This window comes from Argopecten irradians, chromosome 3, assembly GCF_041381155.1.
Source record: "Argopecten irradians isolate NY chromosome 3, Ai_NY, whole genome shotgun sequence".
In the NCBI taxonomy this organism is placed as follows: domain Eukaryota; kingdom Metazoa; phylum Mollusca; class Bivalvia; order Pectinida; family Pectinidae; genus Argopecten; species Argopecten irradians.
Window position 1 is genome coordinate 57264827 of NC_091136.1, and position 25072 is coordinate 57289898.

Genomic DNA, 25072 nt, shown 5'->3' on the forward strand with positions numbered 1-25072 from the left:
TACTGATACTGATCATATAGTAAAGTGTCGCTCATCAACACTGTACTCATGTAATATACCATACATAGGATATTATCATACTGATACTGATCATATAGTAAAGTGTCGCTCATCAACACTGTACTCATGTAATATACCATACATAGGATATTATCATACTGATACTGATCATATAGTAAAGTGTCGCTCATCAACACTGTACTCATGTAATATACCATACATAGGATATTATCATACTGATACTGATCATATAGTAAAGTGTCGCTCATCAACACTGTACTCATGTAATATACCATACATAGGATATTATCATACTGATACTGATCATATAGTAAAGTGTCGCTCATCAACACTGTACTCATGTAATATACCATACATAGGATATTATCATACTGATACTGATCATATAGTAAAGTGTCGCTCATCAACACTGTACTCATGTAATATACCATACATAGGATATTATCATACTGATACTGATCATATAGTAAAGTGTCGCTCATCAACACTGTACTCATGTAATATACCATACATAGGATATTATCATACTGATACTGATCATATAGTAAAGTGTCGCTCATCAACACTGTACTCATGTAATATACCATACATAGGATATTATCATACTGATACTGATCATATAGTAAAGTGTCGCTCATCAACACTGTACTCATGTAATATACCATACATAGGATATTATCATACTGATACTGATCATATAGTAAAGTGTCGCTCATCAACACTGTACTCATGTAATATACCATACATAGGATATTATCATACTGATACTGATCATAGAGTAAAGTGTCGCTCATCAACACTGTACTCATGTAATATACCATACATAGGATATTATCATACTGATACTGATCATATAGTAAAGTGTCGCTCATCAACACTGTACTCATGTAATATACCACACATAGGATATTATCATACTGATACTGATCATATAGTAAAGTGTCGCTCATCAACACTGTACTCATGTAATATACCATACATAGGATATTATCATACTGATACTGATCATATAGTAAAGTGTCGCTCATCAACACTGTACTCATGTAATATACCATACATAGGATATTATCATACTGATACTGATCATATAGTAAAGTGTCGCTCATCAACACTGTACTCATGTAATATACCATACATAGGATATTATCATACTGATACTGATCATATAGTAAAGTGTCGCTCATCAACACTGTACTCATGTAATATACCATACATAGGATATTATCATACTGATACTGATCATATAGTAAAGTGTCGCTCATCAACACTGTACTCATGTAATATACCATACATAGGATATTATCATACTGATACTGATCATATAGTAAAGTGTCGCTCATCAACACTGTACTCATGTAATATACCATACATAGGATATTATCATACTGATACTGATCATATAGTAAAGTGTCGCTCATCAACACTGTACTCATGTAATATACCATACATAGGATATTATCATACTGATACTGATCATATAGTAAAGTGTCGCTCATCAACACTGTACTCATGTAATATACCATACATAGGATATTATCATACTGATACTGATCATATAGTAAAGTGTCGCTCATCAACACTGTACTCATGTAATATACCATACATACGATATTATCATACTGATACTGATCATATAGTAAAGTGTCGCTCATCAACACTGTACTCATGTAATATACCATACATAGGATATTATCATACTGATACTGATCATATAGTAAAGTGTCGCTCATCAACACTGTACTCATGTAATATACCATACATAGGATATTATCATACTGATACTGATCATATAGTAAAGTGTCGCTCATCAACACTGTACTCATGTAATATACCATACATAGGATATTATCATACTGATACTGATCATATAGTAAAGTGTCGCTCATCAACACTGTACTCATGTAATATACCATACATAGGATATTATCATACTGATACTGATCATATAGTAAAGTGTCGCTCATCAACACTGTACTCATGTAATATACCATACATAGGATATTATCATACTGATACTGATCATATAGTAAAGTGTCGCTCATCAACACTGTACTCATGTAATATACCATACATAGGATATTATCATACTGATACTGATCATAGAGTAAAGTGTCGCTCATCAACACTGTACTCATGTAATATACCATACATAGGATATTATCATACTGATACTGATCATATAGTAAAGTGTCGCTCATCAACACTGTACTCATGTAATATACCATACATAGGATATTATATACTGATACTGATCATATAGTAAAGTGTCGCTCATCAACACTGTACTCATGTAATATACCATACATAGGATATTATCATACTGATACTGATCATATAGTAAAGTGTCGCTCATCAACACTGTACTCATGTAATATACCATACATAGGATATTATCATACTGATACTGATCATATAGTAAAGTGTCGCTCATCAACACTGTACTCATGTAATATACCATACATAGGATATTATCATACTGATACTGATCATATAGTAAAGTGTCGCTCATCAACACTGTACTCATGTAATATACCATACATAGGATATTATCATACTGATACTGATCATATAGTAAAGTGTCGCTCATCAACACTGTACTCATGTAATATACCATACATAGGATATTATCATACTGATACTGATCATATAGTAAAGTGTCGCTCATCAACACTGTACTCATGTAATATACCATACATAGGATATTATCATACTGATACTGATCATATAGTAAAGTGTCGCTCATCAACACTGTACTCATGTAATATACCATACATAGGATATTATCATACTGATACTGATCATATAGTAAAGTGTCGCTCATCAACACTGTACTCATGTAATATACCATACATAGGATATTATCATACTGATACTGATCATATAGTAAAGTGTCGCTCATCAACACTGTACTCATGTAATATACCATACATAGGATATTATCATACCGATACTGATCATATAGTAAAGTGTCGCTCATCAACACTGTACTCATGTAATATACCATACATAGGATATTATCATACTGATACTGATCATATAGTAAAGTGTCGCTCATCAACACTGTACTCATGTAATATACCATACATAGGATATTATCATACTGATACTGACTGATCATATAGTAAAGTGTCGCTCATCAACACTGTACTCATGTAATATACCATACATAGGATATTATCATACTGATACTGATCATATAGTAAAGTGTCGCTCATCAACACTGTACTCATGTAATATACCACACATAGGATATTATCATACTGATACTGATCATATAGTAAAGTGTCGCTCATCAACACTGTACTCATGTAATATACCATACATAGGATATTATCATACTGATACTGATCATATAGTAAAGTGTCGCTCATCAACACTGTACTCATGTAATATACCATACATAGGATATTATCATACTGATACTGATCATATAGTAAAGTGTCGCTCATCAACACTGTACTCATGTAATATACCATACATAGGATATTATCATACTGATACTGATCATATAGTAAAGTGTCGCTCATCAACACTGTACTCATGTAATATACCATACATAGGATATTATCATACTGATACTGATCATATAGTAAAGTGTCGCTCATCAACACTACACTCATGTAATATACCATACATAGGATATTATCATACTGATACTGATCATAGAGTAAAGTGTCGCTCATCAACACTACACTCATGTAATATACCATACATAGGATATTATCATACTGATACTGATCATATAGTAAAGTGTCGCTCATCAACACTGTACTCATGTAATATACCATACATAGGATATTATCATACTGATACTGATCATATAGTAAAGTGTCGCTCATCAACACTGTACTCATGTAATATACCATACATAGGATATTATCATACTGATACTGATCATATAGTAAAGTGTCGCTCATCAACACTGTACTCATGTAATATACCATACATAGGATATTATCATACTGATACTGATCATATAGTAAAGTGTCGCTCATCAACACTATACACATGTAATATACCACACATAGGATATTATCATACTGATACTGATCATATAGTAAAGTGTCGCTCATCAACACTGTACTCATGTAATATACCATACATAGGATATTATCATACTGATACTGATCATATAGTAAAGTGTCGCTCATCAACACTGTACTCATGTAATATACCATACATAGGATATTATCATACTGATACTGATCATATAGTAAAGTGTCGCTCATCAACACTGTACTCATGTAATATACCATACATAGGATATTATCATACTGATACTGATCATAGAGTAAAGTGTCGCTCATCAACACTACACTCATGTAATATACCATACATAGGATATTATCATACTGATACTGATCATATAGTAAAGTGTCGCTCATCAACACTGTACTCATGTAATATACCATACATAGGATATTCATTCAAACTTTATTAAATTCTATTTTCCCTTTTTAATATATTTTCTTTGTAACCTTGTGAATACATTGACAGTTTTATTTCATTGAATGGGTTTAAAACTTGTATATTTGTTGTGAGTGTGTATACAACAAGGAATATTGTATTTATTATATTTAATATCTCTGTCCTAGGTCTAGAGGCCTACTGATCAATACTAGTTGATCAATACTACTGTTTCAATCTGACCCATACATATTCACTCACTCTCTTTAATCATTCCCTTACTAATTTAGTTCCACACATGGCACGCAAATTATGAAGAAAAGTATCATAAAACAAACAAATGAAAATGTGTTTTGATTGGTCTGTATTGGGTGAAAATATGAAATGTTTTCACTCGGGTGAAAACTACTAGAGCCCAGTAATTAATTATGTTTATTTGTATAACAATCAAATCGCAAAATTCGTAAAGTTTAATATTCTTATTTCAGTCAAAATCACGAAAATTTTGTTTCGTTAAAATAAGACGATGCGATATATGAATGTTTTCGTTTTCCGAATGTAGGTCTCAGATATGTGAGGATAATTACTGACGTTGTGTGCTAAATTCAACATTTCGATCCCATTACGGAATACGAAACTAGGTTACAATGTGGGCTATGTGTTTGTCTGAATGACTGTATGTCGTAGACACAGTAAAAGATAACTTGTAAATCAGAGGACCGTCCAAGGTATGTAATCCTCACCTAAATGTTACGTTATGGTGCTGATACGTGTAATCTTACACCGCTACTCAAGTTTCATTATGTAATCTTAGTTGGGAGATGCATCGATCTATCGCCAACTATACATGCATGATAACAAGTCTATTCTTTCCACTTCAATCTTACCAACCTATTGGACTCCACTTGCTATGTCTAGTCATATAGTTTGTCTTGCTTTACAGGCAGGGTAAGTATTCTAATGACTTAAACGAAAACATTGAAAAGCATTACAATCTGTTCGCTTATACGTAATGGAAAACGAGAATAGTCATGGATCACTTGGAATCCTAGATTTAATTGTAATTTGACGAGTCTGTAAATACCTGATATGAATACTTTGTACGAATCATTTAGTCGATTTTAATTAACATTAACATGATTAAAGATGTTCTACCGCCAACAGAGTGTAAACGATACCCATCATTTGAACAATAACTGATCTAAAATGGTGTTTACATTTGTCTAACTAACACAAAAATGCATACAGAAAAAAACACCTTGTAGTGCATGCACAATCAGTACCTAATACTTTATCGGGATAGTGCCATGAACTTTTTCCGGGATGCAATAATTAGTTTTTATATATTCTTATCTTGTATTCAAATAAGGAGTTCAAACTTTTCAATGGTGATGCTGGGGAATTAAGAAACTGTTGTAACCGAAGAAATAACTAATTCGCCTGCTCTTGTTTTGATAGAGAAAAAAATACCATTCGTCGGAGGTGGAACATCTTTAATTGTTTAGATGCAAAACTTTGCAAATCTCACATTTTTTTGTTATTGCAATTGTTGCACGGTATATTTCAACAATAAGCCCATGTTTTGTCATTAATTTACTTTGATGTATGTCGATACGGTTGAACTATTAACAAAGTGTTTTAGTGATTTCACATTTATTTCTTCTTCCTTTATGATATCATTGTTGGGTTGTTACATGTAACTAATCGTGTGTTCGTTAACCCCCATGTCTTTATAGTCTGTCTATAGGACGGAGTCAGTGGATGGTTTAGTGAGTAGAGCTTTAGCAATTTCTGCTTGCCAGCTATAACACTTTATTGTCGCATACAAACCCTAATATCCTACTGTTTCATCAATCATTCTTGTGTTTCAGTTTCCCAATAACATTGCGACCATTAATAATATGATATATGTGTAGGGTTTTAATACTGTATCACCATGGTATAGGTATATGGTGAAGTGTACTGACACACGTGACTAAACATGAATTCTATAGCGCCCCCCAGAGTTATACTATTGTCACTATGCGGTTTGTTTCCGGTGCAACTGGTGCAATTACACAAAGCTCACACAGCGATACATCCAATTAATATATTTAGGTACTTTGTCATTTATCTAAAATATGTATGAAAAGGCAGAATACCAAGAGAGATCGCTGTCACTTGACATGACGATTGGAATGACTTCAGGAAAACGAAAACAAATTTTAGTGTCAAAAAGCGTCCGTAAGATTTCATGGAGGCAAGTCGTTCCAAAGTGAAGGTTGCCTTCAACATGATGTATCCCAAGATCCCTGCCAGTTGTCCCACTAGGCGTCTTAACGATTAACTACACGTCATTCAGCTCTTAGTATACGTAAGTTCTTCTCATTCGTCCATTAGCGCCCTGTAAGGTTTGTAGATGTCTTCCTAAATGTCCCTTATGGTTTCAAATAGAAAACGTACACAGCCTTAGATACACGAATCCATAGCACGTCAAAGCAGGTCAAGTATATAACTGTTCAGCTCGAGATCCATCTCGGGCCTAGTGATAAGTGAACTTGGCCGTGTAAATGATTGGAAAGACTTAAATCAAACCCACGCCATGTTTGAGACACAAATCTTATTCCTATTCAGACAGAATTAATTGTGCTATGCGTTCAGGCGTACTTGACTTTCACTCACAAACGGCAAACCTCTATTCAGCCAATTAGTAGTCCAGTTTGTACAACGGTATGTATACTGAGTGTTATTGACATCGGCAAATTGAAATTATTTTACGTGAAGGATCACGGACACTAAGATCATGATGCTCTTTTAAACACAGCATATCTGTCTTTTACAACACGACTAGTATTTATTCCGAACGCGGAGTTCAAGAACCTGATTTCCGTTTCTCTTGTCCACATTATTCACACAGTAGGAAAAGCTTAAATCCGCACGTTTCCTTCCAAACGTCAACAACATTGGCGCATTTCGGGAGTATTCTTTGTACTTTTTATGGCTCAAATAATTACCCAAGTGCAGATGTCTATTATAGTGTTAGAAGAAAGCGCTATCTTCGTCTACATAAAGGATAGGAAAAGCTTCCTGTATGTGTACTTAGATCTTTGATGTTATATCCCGTTAATTAAAATCCTTTAAATAAAAGCACAAATGTCAGGGTTCATATTACGCATATACGATGCCTAATAAGGTTCAAAAGTACCGGTATTTCTATTCTACATCTGCATGCTGCTATTCGATATGAATAAAGTTCAAATATCAATATGATTATGGTTATATCTTCGTTTTATATTTAATACCCAGGTTCAAACCTTGTCTTTAAATACCAGTGAAGTACATGTAGACTTATAGATAGATCCTTGGGACGTAAGTTGAATTTGTAATGAACTTTCTGCACCCATATTAAACCTTTCGTAAGATTACAACTGGTTCTAGAAGAATTAAATCAGTTGTATCGATACATGGAACATTGATTGTGCTAAGTTTCTATATCAATATAGCATGGCATAAGCATTGCATGACCACACAAACCAAAGATCGCTTTGCTGTTATTCATTATATAACATCCGATTCACTGTTGCTTTTTTAATAACTTCCTTTAAAAGATCGCGTCAGTTTTACTACAACCATAACATTATTTATTAAAGGTTGGGTTATATTAAGACGCTGGCTTATTAAGTGTTGTAAACATGTTTGCCAAATATATTTGATGAAATTAATATATCAAATTATATGTGAAGTAATTAAACTAAGGATTCTAGCGTAAGCCTTAGGGACTGAGATTAACTTGTAATAATTTTAAACCAAAATGTTTCCGCATCTTACATGTATTTGGAAGATGAAATTTTAATTTAAGTTCAATTACACGGTGCGTTTACATGGTACATTGCTATTTGATAATTCATATGATATCGTATAACTATTCGATTAAGGAAACATGGCAATAAATACTTGCGGTATTATTCATAACCATTATCTCATGAAACTTCAAGTATGATTAAAAAAAAAAAAAAAAAAAATCTGTTCCTGAAATCTGCACATGACAATGCCCCGACAGACATACATTGTAGTTACAGAGAACTAATTTAGAAATAAAACGTTAACTGGATCTTCGTAAAATGAAGTCTTCTCTCGCTGGCATACGATAACTCTTTATTTGAATTATTGATCGATTTTTATTATAATTCCGTAAAGCGTTTCTGGTTTTGTATAATACAATAAACAATTGATTACAAACGTTACAAATCACACAAGTTGTCCGTGTTGGTTAGAATACTTACTAACGATGAGGATATCATTATTGCCGTGCATTGACTGATTATGTCTTATTTAAATTGGCGTACTAAAATCATTAAAATCTGTCCTTCACACATTGATTCAATACACACATCAACGACCTTGATCAGTTCTCGTATAAATTCGAAACTTGATTTTCTTGGACTAATACTTATAATGTATTTTGAACGCGATTGAATACTATGAGGATCACATTTAGTTATTACGTGACTTAAAAGGGAAAATATAAATCTTAATTATTTATTTTGTTGTAACGCTGAATTGTCAGAATAAATTGTGGATAACCTAAAACCATTAGCGGATGTTTGATCCCATAAGTCACCTTAATTATGGAATCGTGATTGGTCTGTGCGCTGCCAAAGGGGAATCTGGCAGCAATAAATGAACAACGCGGCAATAATTTGTTGTGGTATAATTTGGGTACCATGTACAGTTCAATTTAATAAACGAAACCAGCACAATGTATTGACTGCAGCCATTTGGAATTATCTATTTCATATGGTAAAGATCATATCCACTATAAGTAACACATATTGATCTGACGGATATATCAGAAAGGTCTGTAAGCGAGCGGAAGAAAGAAGAAAAGTGTACGACTAGGGCACTATATTAAGATTAAATTTCATCCATATTATAATTGTATCAGTATACTTCCTTGATAGTAGACTCTCCTCTAAAACACCCATTTGCCTTAGGTATCAGAAAAGTCTGTCTCAATAAGTTATTTATGTAAGCTTTGCATGCATGTCTTAAGAGCTGATTCTGTAGAACCGTGTGATTACTTAATATCAGTGGTACATTTCGCTCAAAATCTCGAAAGCTTTGGGACCAGATTAAATGGGATCAGTAAGTAATTATATAACATAAATACATTACAACCGGAGCGTAAATAATCAGAAATACCAGGAATACTTTACCTATGATACAGTGCACTTAAACATCGAATAAAAACAACGCTATAAACTTGTCTGGCTTACATATCCTTTGGATCAAATCAAATTGTACTTAAAAGTCTGCTGGACTAAGCTTTCTTAAAATGTTTTGTCACGATCTGTCAAGTCTACATTTGTCCTACAGTAAAAACACTTTATCTCTTTGTGGTCAGGATAAAACACATTATCAGCTGCTAAGAAAGATGATTAAATCATCATTGGTTGTGGGTAACTACACTAATTACAGGAGTTCTTCGATTAATGCTGGCTTGTCGGTAGTTGTTCATATCCTGGCGCAACGTTTGAGCCAATCGAGACTGCTGCTGTCTCACAAAGCTACGAAGGAAGTTGTATAAACCGTTATATTCTAAGTTGATGTTTTAATTTCCTGTTGCATTAGGTCACAGACAATTTATGTACACAAAAGTCACGAGCTGAGGGCAAATATGTCACACACGTACATCATAGGTCTCTCAAATCTTAATTAAGATACTGAAACTGTCAGATGTTATCAGCAAGGCTTAATCAACATCGTTCTGCCTAAGCTGCTTACCATTTACATCTACATTAATTAATTAATTTATGACACCAATATCAACATTTATGCGTTTATATAATACTGATTATTTCATAACAGAAACCAGCAAAACTATATTTCGTTTACTATGTACGAATATCTATCTATTCATCCGATAACTATAAATAACAATGGAATAATGTGATACTGTACACTCCTTAGCAGTTGGTTATCGTTTAAGTTTACCCAGTGTGTTTAACCCTACGGCGTCTCTCATTGGTCAACCCCTATCTTTATTTCGATTGGCTTTCAACCGATCACTACTTTTCATAGCGCATTTTCTTTACATTGCATTGCATTTACTTAAAACAGATAGATGCTTATTCAAAGTATGAACCAACAAAATTTTGGCTCGCTATTTATTTTATGGCGTATAGATATAAAGAATCAGTGTATTGTGGTCAGTTTCCCTGAATGTAGACAAGAAATAAATGACCACCACGGTCTAAGAGGCACTGTACAGAGTTTAAATTAGAGTTATGGGATAAACAGGTTCCCTAACACATGGCTGTTAATTATCATGTTTACCGAAACTATAGTTAGTTAATTTTTATTTTTTTTACAGACAATCCCAATAGCTCGTGTCTTTTCATAATGTGAAAATTAACTAATTCGAGTTTGATAAACATCATCAACAACGCACACTAGTTGGGAAATCTCTACAACATAATGTAATTAGTCGACCGAATGATTAATTTGTCCCCTTAACACGTATTGTGTTGTGTTTTTTTTTTAAATTTTTTTTTTATTTTTGATATTATGTAATTTCTTTTGGCCGCAAATCTCAAATGTATTCAGAGCGAAAAAAAATCGCCACCAAAACGACTGTTCTCTTTGCTATCCAGCCCGAATATTGTAAACTTTCCTCAGTACAATTATACATTTAAATATCACAAATTCTTAAACAGCCGTACATTATTTATCTTTAAATGCCTTTAGAAGTGTTTTTATAACAGAAAACCTGTTTTCCTAACAGTATATTTTCTTAAAGCTTTAAATCCATCATGATAATCATACATATATATAACCTCCATACTTCTGAACGGAAAACGCTATATTAGCTACACATACTTGACATCTATCAAATTTGATGTGAGTAAGTGGTGATTTGCCTCCGTGTTGGTAGTGACGACCAAACAATACAACAGCTGCGAGGCAAGGAGGAGAAACACGCAAAACCTCACTCTGTAATATCAAATTGTCACTCATTGATTCGTACTTTCTACACAAATATCTACGGAATGGTGTGATTCTGGAGATGCGAACCTGTTTTAGACCGATCATCTACAGACTCCTTATCTGTTCTTCTCACAGACGCGACCAGGGAGATTAATAGCCAAACGATTGCTAACATCAGATAAAAACAATTGTATTCGTACTTCTCTTGTGCTGAAGACGCCTGCTAATGGCTAACCCTGAATCACAAACAAGGTCAAAACTGAAACTGTTGTTTCAACATAACCGGTTCTAATACATCAATATGTACTTATGGTCAGCCCGAGTTATAAACATTTAGAAGGTTTGTGTATCTGTCCAAAAACTGGTAACACAAGTAAAGAAAAAGCAAATGGCGTATCTACTGAGACTATAATCTAATACAGAAAAACTGTTTTAAATTATTTAATTGTTTTCGTAATATTCCCAAAACGGTTGTTTTTGATCAAAGTGTATGGACATTAATGTTTATTCCATTTGCCATCCGTACGTAATTAATTAATAGATAATTACATTTAAGTATTTTATTACAACAATGGGACTTCTATTGGTATCGTTTTGAAAGGTGATATAATCACTATACTTTTCTAGAGACACCTCCATTGATCATGGTCATCGTGATATTAGTTGATATAATGCAATACACAAATACAGTAGACCAGCTTAGCAGTAAACGGTGCGGTTCGGCCTCTAATGTTAACTTTTGTAACACAATTTGTCTTAGTTTATGTAGGATATAATGGAACCCATTTTATGTTTTATGTATTGCTTAATTTAATAGATAAACAATCTTAAAATATTCATGATTTCCTAGAATAGTTTCATTCTTGATTTGAAAGTAAAGTACTAAAACAGAAACAATGCCCTGGCTACATGATCCTCAAGATGAGGCCCCAATTGAATGCCATGTCATATTTTATCAATATTTTAGCTTGAATTATAACATTTCATAGCATCAAACACATAGTTTCAACCTGACGATACTTTCATATGAATACTGTTTCAAAGTAAGTATAACAAAACAGAATGGTAGCTTTATATATTTATAACTCAACCCTTAGAAACGTGTCAGAGCCACTCATGTAATTAAGTAGATGGCAGTAGCAAGATTGGTATATCTCAACAAAATCAAACAACGTTCTATAGATTTTTGCTGAATATATTTAACAATCAATCATAATACGACCTTTAGAATACAAAAAAACTCTTGATATGCATTTTTTTCAGATTTCTATTTACAATTTTTTTTTCTGTAAAAATACATTAAGAATAGTGCGCAGCAAAGAAGGGTAGTGAATGAAAATTACTAATAAACTGTTATAGCCTTGAATACTTCTTGTAATGTAATGAATGAAATGGTTGATTATTTCTCTTTCACGACATTCACGTTATCCCTATCATCACGAAAGTGAACGTATACTCGTCCTATAGTTTATAAGCTGTGATTTATTGATATCTTACTTGGTACACGAAAGGTGCTTTTAGTTTGTAAAGCTCCATTAGAAATCAGCAACAATGATGATTGGGAATGATGTGTTGCCGAAGTCATACAAATAATGAAAAAGAAATTGATTACTGCTATAGATATACACTTGGTCAGTAATGGTACATCTTATTGATTTGACCACAAGAAATTCGGCTCAAAGGTACCTACAAAACCTACATGGGGTAGGCACAATGACATCCTCTAAAGGTTAAATAAACTTGTTTCAGATATCATTTTCACCGTACTACCAACATATTAACGATAATTCCATGCAATAAAAACATATTTTTCAGTTTCCTTCAAAATGTAATTGTAGAAATGTGACTCAGTCGCCTGGTTTTCAATAATTTGTATGCTATGTCACGATTAAATAAACTATATTACGTGTATTTTCTATGAACGTTTTTAGTAAATATGGCTTGGCTGTTTATGATACCCGTGGCTGGATTCGTAGTAAGATACAGGCGTCTGACGGTTACATCTCGGCTTTCCGTGTCGTGCACCAAAATAAAACTTGTATTGTAAGATACTAACCATGGATTTTGTTTATCCTGCAACTATTATGACATTTGAACGAAGCAAATTGCCAGCTTTTTACTTGTTTCGCTCGAAGCGAGACGCTTCTTTGATGCGGAGGGAAAGATTCATTCACTAAACCGAATGAGAGTGTAGACTCCTTTTTACTGTCGTAGGAAATACAGTGTATAAGTTATAAGCGCATTCGCAAACAGAACAAGTAGAATCTATTTCTATTCAATGTGTAATAACACTGAAACAGTAAGAAAATGCTCAAAAAACTATTATTGCCCATCAAAGAATTACTTTACAATACATACCTTTGGCATGAGCGAAGCAAAAGACGACACTTCCATGCGAGGTAACGTGACGCTACCCAAATTGGAACACTTTTTGAAGATAATTGTAAAAAATTTCTTACTAGTGGTTGAATCCAGATTTTTTTCTTAACTTTCCACAAATAAATGCTTTTATTATTAATTTCATGATTTGTTTACTTGTCAGCAGTGCGTATATTTATAAATACAGAGCTTGGAAGCATGCTCGGTCCAGCCCTGTGTTTCAGCAGGTTTGAGTACCCAAAATGGAACACCTCCTAAATAAAGTTTGACTAATAAATGCCCAGGCATGATAAAAAATGTTTGAATTCATGGAGGGCTGAAGTTGGTTGCGAGTTCCTAGTTCCTAGTTCCGTTTAATAAACGGAACTAGGAACCAGACCGAGTTCCGTTTAACTTAAACGGAACTAGGAACCAGACCCTAGTTCCGTTTAAGTAACGGAACTCGGGTCTGGTTCCTAGTTCCGTTTAAGTTAAACGGAACTCGGGTCTGGTTCCTAGTTCCGTTTAAGTTAAACGGAACTCGGGTTGGTTCCTAGTTCCGTTTATTAAACGGAACTAGGAACTAGGAACTCGCAACCAACTTCAGCCCTCCTGAATTCATTAAAAGAAAGTTCAAACATTTTTTAGTTTATTCAAGTCACATGTCTTTCAAAAATATTTTCAGCATTTCTTTTTCTTATTTTAAAATATATGGTGTTTTTAGGGTTGTCGCACGACGTCGTTTCCCGGAGTTTTTCAAAATTTCATTATTTTCATTTTTAAATACAGATAATAAGCAACTGGAAAGAAAATGACATATTAAAATTGTCACAGTTATTAGTCAGCACCTTAATTTTTGTTCAGGACTGTTATTGTTAGTTTAGATTGTAAACTGAAAATTCTGTATCACATATTTTAAAAGTATTTCATTTTGGGTAGCGTTCCAAATTGGGTAGCGTCACGTTAGTCGATATCGTAAAAATGACGTCATCCCGGTGAATGTGACGTCACTTTTTAGCGGGACTGAATGACGTTTCATTCACCGGAAGGACACTGACATTACTGTAGAACAACACATAAAATACGTTATCAGAGAAAAGTCAAAACCGTTTATTGTCAGATAACAGTTGTAATTGATCTGTAAACATTGACTGCCAAGTCTGGTGACATTCCATAGACGTAAAAAAGACTTAAAACTCCGAATCACTAAATGACTTTCAACAATTTAATCTTTGGCAGCGTCTGTAGACGATCTGTCGCCGCTTACGTCTGCAGCCCAACCTACTAGACAAGGAGTTCACTGAACGCATCGTATCTATGATTACTGGAAAAGGTGACAAAAACTATAATTAAATCAGGATCATGAAATATAGAAAACCTCAGTGATATCGTTCTAAACAAGAGTATAGCTGGCCCAAGAAAATCCGTTATTCTTTCTGGGATTTGATTTGCAGTTTGATTCTGCATAACGCCCATTCTATGGAGGAAAACATCCATGATTAACTTAAGTGTTGTCTGACTATGTTGATACTTAGAAAGTGGCTTTAATGACAATCATTGGAAAGGTAACACATGAATTAATATTGAAGTACAACTGAAAAATATCTAAACGGTTCGAAATCATAAAACGTTCGAAGTGTGCCTTGTTAATTATATAATGAGCTAAAGTCGGCTTATCCTGTGTAGTTTATATACTGGTTCTTCTATAGTAAAAGGAGTAGAAATTTTCCTAGTAAATAGTTAATGAGGCGATAGATTGAAGGCGAAATGAAGCATGCTGGTAATTTCACGCCTCTGAATCGACTTTGGGTCTTGTCAGGGACAGGTGTTTAGAACGAGGTGCTGTTCTGGAAGAGGAGAAAGCTAACATACAGCAATTCTATCTGATCTTAGCATAGTAGAATAATGATATTTGGATAATACCGCCGGAGGCAATACATTCTAGTATTCGTCATAACTTTGTGATTCGAGCAAGGAAAGAAACTATTTCATTTGACAGCCATGCTTGTTTTTTTACAAAGAATAAAGCGTTTTGTATTGACAGTGCGTATAAACATTTGTAAGTAATGATAGAATGTTTAACTCCTTAATCACATGATCTTTATTGCAGCCCTCTTCTCTTTTATAACTTAGACAAACTTAGATAATTGCATTGGCCGTTTTGCAGTAAATGCTACGGACATCGTTATATCCAGCTGAAAGAATACACAACTATAGGGATTGGATATTTTGAAAAGTCTTTACATCAAATTGTTGTCCCTATCATTGTGTAAACAAACCAGTATAGAAGAGTAAAACCTATCATGTATCCTTTGCAGATGACATTTGTATGACCACTAGACCGTAAAGCATTACTATGGTAACATTGTCATTAATAATATACCATGCAGATGAATACCTGTCATTTGCATCGGTAATCATACAGAATACTTAGCATAAGAAAAGTAAAAATTTAGAATGAAATTAGAATAGATCATAATGTCATGAATGTAAAACATTCTATCAATGCAACTCATGGATAAGATAATAAATTACATAATTCACGAAGTCATCCAGACTCCGGGAGCCATGGTGATATAGCCATTAACTCTCTGCATGTGATATTCTTGTTGTTGGAATAAGAACGCTATTTTTTCGATTTTCAGACTGATTTTATTAATACACAAAAGATACCCTACTTTCCCAAGCTAAAGGCTTCCGACGAAATGCTGACATTTGATTTAATGTCAAATCATAATGTTTCCTCAGTCGCTCCTAAACAATACGCGTGCAGTAAGTGTGGGTTCATTTTATATTAAGTAGTCTCTCGTGCAAAAGGTTAATGGGATATATATTTATTATGCAGCATAGTGGTTAGTCCTTTGCTTTATCCTAGAACTTTGGACATGACTTTGATGAAGCTGAATTGGCTCATGCAATTTGTTTTATATCTTAAGAATAAAATAGAATTGCGGTATGCAGATAATATCCTGCAAGCATACGTATCGTAAGATTCTAAACTAGCATTTCACAAAGACAAGTCATCCTTAAACACATATGACTTATTGTGGGCGTAATTCATGTGCAGCATCACTACATATTACATTCTTGTCTGTGTCTGAAAATCTCTCTAACTCTTGTTCGTTTTGAAAATATGCGTTTTTGTCTAGAGAATATTCACGTTCCTTTTTAACCTCAGTCATTTTACCTCTATTTAAAGCCAGACTATGTATGGGATTATATCACGTTGTTTTGTCAGTCCTTATCGAAACAAAGAATTGGATATCAAGTCTGAAAAAATCAACATATCTTAGAAATTAAAGTGATGACTCCACTGGATCTATTCTCAAATACTAGTAACCAATACTAAAAAGTCTGGAAAGAAATGATTTTTGCATATATCAATTGAGTGCCCTCTCCAATATCACCGATAACAGCGACAAAATCATCTATATAGCACTTTTTTTCAGGGCGCCTCTGGAAGCGTGGTCCTCTGAGACCGAGTAAGCAGATTAGCCATTTATGCGTATCTTGTATTCTTTAAGGTCGCCTGAGGACTATTACCTGGTACCGTAACCATTACGTATATGTCAGGCCGAACATGGTAATTTGATCCGCATTACCTCCGGGAAAATGTTTTATATTTAAAACCAAATCACATCTCTTTTCCTTTGTAGTGGTGCATGATCAAAAGAGAAAATATCCACATGAGGCCTGAAACGTGATGACAATCAAAAAGCACTGTATTTCCACCCAAGGTATCTCTAAATGGATTTTCAAATTAAATATAGAAAAGACAACAAAAGCGCGCTTTTAGACGCAAAATTTGTCATATCATGCGAGCAATTTGATTTATTAATGGTCTTCCACGATAAAAGTGAATTATAAATAAATATTTGATAAAGGCTCCGTCAGTTTTCTGTTTACCAATTGGGTCGACCATTGAAACTATGTAACAGTTCCGGCATCGATACAAAAACAGTTTTATGACACCGGAAATTCTCGTTTAAGGCTAATGGGATGTTCTGCAATCATGACACGGAGCGTATGTACATGTCTGCATAGTCTGCAAGTTTGGTTTAGTTAATGGACATAGTCTGATTGCCGTAACCAGTGTAATTGGATCTATAAACCCCGAATATTGCTTAAACTAAAGAACCCTGTAATATGTTATTTACGTACCAGGACTTTGTAATGCTCGATATTTGAATGAGTGGATCAACTATTATTGGTAGCATTGGTGGAGGTGGATAATAATAATAATAATAATAATTGACTTTATTTTCATTCGATTGCACATTGAGTCAAAGACTCTTCTCACATGTGGTCGAACATATAAAATGTACAGTATTTACAGCAATGGATGTTATCAATGTACTTGTCATTGTTTACCAGGTTCTGTTTATCGTCAGGTCTATTTTGGTAAACGTTTTATTATCTACAGGCAACCTCTTAGGAATGTTACATTTAAACCGTCAAGTGGATGGCAGTTCCTGTTAGCAAACGCTAGTTCTTGAGAGTAACTCTATCATGTTGTCACGTTTTCTGAACTCGCATTTTTGTATTCAGGTATCCCCTAAATTTATCTGCTATAATTCTATAATTATGAAGCTTTTATATAAATAGTCAGGTGACTTCCTTATTAATTAACAACAATTGTTGCTCTTAGCATCAATGTCAGGAACTATCATATAATACTAACAATTTTATTTGAATGATCGTAATCAAAATCGTTCCTGTCTGGATTTTGTGGAGCCATGATTTTACCCTATTTTGTGTAGTGTATTTAAAGATCTACTGTCGATTTGATTTATTGTTTTCATGGATAAATATTTTACTAGTACATTTGTTTTCAAAGATTCAAAGATGAGACTTAACGATAAAAATTTGTCACGCACATATCATAATATTCAGAAACAATGATGCACAGTTCCTGCTTTTTTCTACACTTAAGAAATACACACAATAGACTCCCATTAATATCTAAAACAAATCATTTAATGCTGGCAAAAGCAAAGAGACTTATCTGATATCATTATATTATCTGTTCTCGGTAGCATGAGTACAATCGCCCGGATCATTACTTACACCCAGACAAATCTCGTGTAGCTATCAGCACTTCTTGAAATTTGTCAATCACGTTGTTTAATTTGGCCATTTAGGCATACTTAACATTCACTACAAACATTATAGTTAAAAAGGAATTCCTAGCTCAGGGTGACCTGGCACTCCTCTCCATTGTTCATGTATACACATCTGAACGTAAGATACAATGTTATTTGTCTGACAACTTATCATTTGATATACAAACTACACAATTTTCTTTCAAAAAAGCAGTGTTCATATATATGGAAATCCAATATAACAAGTGATTTTCAATCAATAGATAAAATATTCAACTTTTGCCCCCTAAAGAACCAAAGGCTAACTAAAATCCCTCTAACCTGAGCTTATCCGTGGTCTATGTGCGAAACAATGGTAAACTGCTAATTTATTATGTGTATTAATTCCATGTTATATTCACATTATATACTCTTCATGTGGAAAAGACAAAGATAAATATGACTTAACTATGATATCAAAATAAAGGAAACCTATGTTGGGGCCAAAATTGGCCCTTATTGATCTATTCGTCAACACTGAAACTCGTTAGGCCGAATGGTGAGCATTACAACAATGCTTATCTTAATTTTCTATTTAGATTCAACTACGTTTCTAGTGATGGTGGTTTGGACGTGGTTTCGATAATCTGCGTAAGGTGTATTAGGTCTTGTGATTACGGCCCGGCATTATGTGAACTTTTTTTGTGTGTAATATTCTGGCAGCATTGGTCTGAATTATTCTACACGTGTCATCTGTTGTGTAAGGCAAACAATCTTTTGTGACCTCACACTAAGAATAACGGCATTACTGTATGAATCAAATGAAAAAAGTAACGGTCGATGTTTTTGATACATCCGTCTTTAGGGTGGGTCTATGTGTGGCCTTTTAACTAAACGTCAGTTCTATGTACAGATTTTACATTTTCGTAATTACACTTACATGTTGTTTGACATAATGAACAATATTTTTTCGTTTGTGTCTTTTCCTTAAAGGGTCAATTCAGTCTAAGAGAACATTAAGATTTGTACATGTATCGAAAAAAAAACAGTTCTAAGGGAAATTAGATCAGTCGGTTTTACTATGATATGCCTGAAAAGCCCATGGTGGCGACATGTGTGTGAAATGTTCACGTAGAGAAATGCAACTTTTGTCTAGAACTGCTCAAATCGCTTTGTACTTGTGTTTTCCTTATTAGGTGAATTGTCTTGCCTAAAAATCATTTTATCACCTTCTCAGTGGTTATGTAATGCATTTGTTTAATGTGTGTGACTTTGGCTCGGGTATGGGTACAGTGTCCATATTGTACCTGCTTAATCGTATTGATCAACGATTTGATATTTCAACGATATTAATTAAAATACTTAACAATGTCGTGGAATTTGTCAATGTTTTACGTTATGTGTTTCATAAGAAATGTAGAACAATACACTTATGCTATATTTTGCTTCTTGGTTATATAAAAGAATTAGCCTGAGTGAATTGTCCCTTTAAGTAGTCAAAAAACATACTTAACAACAGTATTTTAAATAACGTCAGTGTTCACATTATGGTCTACGCCTGTTGAAATAACACACTTATGATAAGTAACTTCAGTTTAAGTAGAACAAAATAAAATAAGTAGTATTGATCATTTTTATAAAATTTCAGATATCAGGGATAGTGATTAAAAAAAATCTTGTCTTAAACTTAATATTTCCATATGTCCTACATTACATATTATTTTATTTAAGATATGTTCTTACCGAATGAATCCAACCTTTATGCACCGCTAACAGTTGAAAAGTGAACTTACTTCATAAACATGACGACCCCGACGCGGGCCATGTCCTCTTGTATGATACCCCATGTCTGGACCACTAGCTCCCTCTGACGGTCGGTGAATTCCGGGGCAGGTTCGGTAATTCCTCTGGTCTGCTGAGGAGACCCATCACATTGGTTAGTGTTTTTCAGATAAGTTTTCTTCCTGTGAGAGTTCGAAGTTATATCCAAACCCTTCCGCAATGCTTCTTTCCTTCTCTTAGCGTAAATACACCCCATACTGATTAAATTATTAAGCAACTACCATCATTGAAACACAAACATCCAAAGATTAAACATTCAGAATTCAATTTTCACATATCCATTGCTCCGTAAGCAAAATAGTCATCTCTATGGTCCTTCGGTACTTCAACATTTGCCAAACACTTCTTTACAAGATAGTTCGAGTACGCATGACGACCAATCAAATATATTTAATCTTCCGCGGAACAGGACTAGATTGCAAAACTCTACCAATAGGATCAGTAAGTACGCGGTAGGGAACAAGATAGATCGATAAATGTCAGGGTGGTCAGAATTATCGCACAAACTACACAGAAATTTACTCTTAACACGGTAACGATGTTACTTAGTCAATTAACTTTCACTGTTTAACCACACTCAAGCAGTTAATAGCCACACTTGTGTGTTAAACTCTATCATCACACTGAACACAAATCTGTAACAGACGCGGAATACCCACAAACGTAACGTCTCTAACAACTACAGAAAATAACCGTTGTCTTTGCAAGTTGAGGGTTTCTTCTGGAATTTGACGAAGGTTTCGGACTCCTATCTATTGGTTGTCTGGGTTATCGCTATAATGAAGAATGGGTGTTGATTGTTAGGTAAACATTAAGTCTGCCTTTGAGCCCAGCTGGAGGGTGTCTCGGTATTTTCACAGCAGCGCCTTGCTGGATTAAAAATCATCACCTTGAAATAATGATGACTGTTACACCTGGAGTACGCCTTTCCTAAACACCACAGTCTTATCTGCTTATGCTGGTAGCTGTGTTCTCGGCACGGCTTCCAATACCGCCTCTACCACAGGACGCGAAGCACCACCAGATATCAATCAGTTTACAACTCGATATGAACGTCACATTTGTCCATGCGCACGGAAACAGAATGTATCTGTCTGTCCTCCATTGGCCGTAAACACGATTTCCGAAGGTGTGTAATGTACAGTGTTAGGTCATAAACATTACGTGGTGTTAATCAAAGTGACGTAGAATGCGAAGAAACTAATTAATATCATCATTTTCGTGGTATTTTCTTTTTGGTGTAAATAGTTTAAGGCAAGCATTGACTACGGCGCACATAGAGAATGTAGTGTGTTGAGTAATCATTATTAAAATATTCTGTAATGTAGACAATAACATATTTAACAGGAGAAACTATTTTGAATACAAAAAATAAATCACCAATACAAGTTTTAATGTTAATTGATTCTTACATCCTAAAGTGTGTTTGACATAAATGTTGTCATGTTTTTTGTTATTTAAACATTACGTGCGTATCAATGCTATCTGATCAGTTAATGTACCCGATACTATGAAATTCTTTTTAATCTGCAAATCTACGAGATGAAGTGTATGTTTGAGATATAATCATGCATGTCCTGCTAAAATGTAACAAGTGGCTACGTGCTAAATGCTTAATACCCACTGTTACAAGAGTCTGATGCTCTCTCTAATACTCAGCCACACGCTTAGCATGGCATGCAGTATATGAGTATTTCCTAGAAACTTAACCTGTTGAGGTAATTAATTAGAGATATTTTGCAAATAAAACACTTCATTCAAATAATGATATATTGTTCTAGCTTGTAAAGTTTACATGTAGCCGAATAGTTGGAGTATTGTACAGAGCTGTGGAGAATACATATTGGTTACATGTGAAGCTAGTGATTGGAACGTGCTTCTTTACAGTGGTGACAGCATGGCATATGACTTTCAGATGACGAAAGGCCTATCACATGGATGAATCACATGTCGATGTCATTTGATTAACAGTTATGTTGTTTTTATGCTGTATCGAATTTATTAGGAAAAATATGATTATAGGCTTTTGCTAATGAAATACGTTCAGAAATGTCACGAAAAAACCCCAAAACATAAAGAGAATACTGTCGATACCTAAACAGGTTTATATTGTAATATTGTATACACAGTGCCGCTCTTGGCCATAGCTTACACAGTGATGTAATCCACTCTTTATTAGTGGGCTCCTCAATCGGACACAAATCACCACACGACCACTTAAAGGATAAATCCAACATTAAGTTGATCGCAGAAATCGAATCGGGCTATTTCTTGGTCCAAGCTAACAAGGTAGAGCCCCATTCGGTAATGAAATCAAGGAGATGGCTTTGATGTTCCACGCAAGTCTTCCACAAAGTTAACTGACATGCCAGGATAAAATTTCATTATCCTTTTGTGTTCCATGATCTGTCCGTATCTTTAAATGGGACAATACATGTACTTTTAAAGGTTATATTTAGAAAAAGTAACGCAAAATTATTTATGTAGAACACCATATAATAAGTCATTTCATTCATATCTATAAATTAGAGCATAATTATTATTTTGATTGTGTTAACATTATGCAATGGTACTTGGTAAACAAAGCCGCTTTATATCATAGATATTGGTCAACAGAGCTATTTATTCTTGGTATTACAACCTGTCCGTCAATATTGACGTTTTGTGGTCGTCTATTGCCATACATATAATAACATATAGCGTTTACAAGTACACTATGACCATTGATAAACAGAGGCGATTAATGTCATGATTATCATAACATTTATACATAATACTCAAGCACATTTTAGTATAACGGTCTCTTAACGTTATATGAATAATACCATTGATAACTTTTAAACACTGATAGGGTTTGGATTCTTTTCGCGATACGAATTTAGACTTGTGTAGACTTAATCTACTTCTTGGTTTGGTTGCTACATTATACCAGAAGATTTAAGTAATATCTAACAGCCCACAAATCACATAAATTTTAACTGAATGTTCTTATACTATCCATGCAACATTTTTTGCTTTTTTATTATAAACACGCATCCTTGTTATAGTAACATTTCCTCAGTGTAGGTAGAAATGTCAGACTAACAGACGACACATTTAACTTTAATGTAAGAGTTCAAGACATTTAGCCCGGCCTGCAACGTTTCTGCATTAGGAACATGATATAGGTTGTAAATATGCTGTCCTCTATTGGAATAATTGTTATAACATCCATCGACATGATGGAAGTTCAAAAATTCAATGAACTTTTCGTGAAGATGTGTATGGCAACCTGTTGCATTTTTTCACGTTTGGATTTAGTAGTTAATAATATCATGGACAATTCTTGACTCAACGACATGTATTGTTGTATTTTGAGATGGACATATGCACAATTATCCACAGACAGCTGATTTCCTCTGTGCTTATAGGCAACTGTATTGCACAATTGCTAATAGGCAACTGTATTGCACAATTGCTAATAGGCAACTGTATTGCACAATTGCTTATAGGCAAAATGTATTGCACAATTGCTTATAGGCAACTGTATTGCACAATTGCTTATATGCAACTGTATTGCACAATTGCTTATAGGCAACTGTATTGCACCATTTATTATAGGCAAATGAATTACCAAATTGCTTATAGGCAACTGAATTACAAAATTGCTTATAGGCAAATGAATTACACAATTGCTTATAGGCAACTGAATTACAAAATGCCACTTTTTCCAGTCGGCTACTAAATTCGACATTGTTAATATGCAGCTGGATTCCATGTTTGCCAGTATGCAAATGAATTTCACATTTTTTAATATACAGCTGAATTCCACATTTGTCAATAGACTGCGGAATTCCATATTTGCGAATGGGCAGCTGTTTTTTTTTCTCTCAAAAATTTGTCGTAAATGATGTATTTACTCTTAAGAGGCACACTTGCTATAACTTTCTAGCTGCTGCTGGTGCCTTCTTCTTGGAGCATGATTGCTCTATGTGTATATATGTGTTGTTTAACCAAAGGGAGATAACTTTACTTATTGCATAGAATTTTGCTCTTTCACAGAACTCTGATATCACAATAACATACAAAAATGAATAAAAAGAAAGCTATCAGCTTAAAAAACTAACTAATATGTCAACACGTAAATCAAGTTTTCCCAACCAAACGCATCCCTCACATGCGCTGAATTAAATGACGTAAAGATGTTCTGGAAGATACGACAACAGAACCAAATTAAATATTTCACACGTCAGAAAATGATTACAATTAAAAAAGGGCAGAATCCTTGTCATATTAATGTTTTGTAACTTTCAACCCCCTGCAGACAAATCTGACTTTTGTCTAATTATTAGTTGGGCGAATGAGTTCGCTACAAAATGGATGTACAGATGTTCCTTGTCGGGAGAAACAATCGCCAC

General features: G+C 34.1%; 1 protein-coding gene across 1 annotated transcript in view; it reads right to left on the reverse strand.

Annotated features, from left to right (window-relative positions):
- Positions 1–21688, reverse strand: part of LOC138319189 (uncharacterized) — a 43907-nt gene extending 22219 nt beyond the window's left edge. The window contains exon 1 of the mRNA XM_069262164.1: positions 20627–21688. Within this exon, the coding sequence (XP_069118265.1) occupies positions 20627–20871 (245 nt within the window). The 5' untranslated portion in view covers positions 20872–21688. The remainder of the gene's footprint in view (positions 1–20626) is intronic.
- Between the last annotated feature and the right edge of the window lie 3384 nt (positions 21689–25072).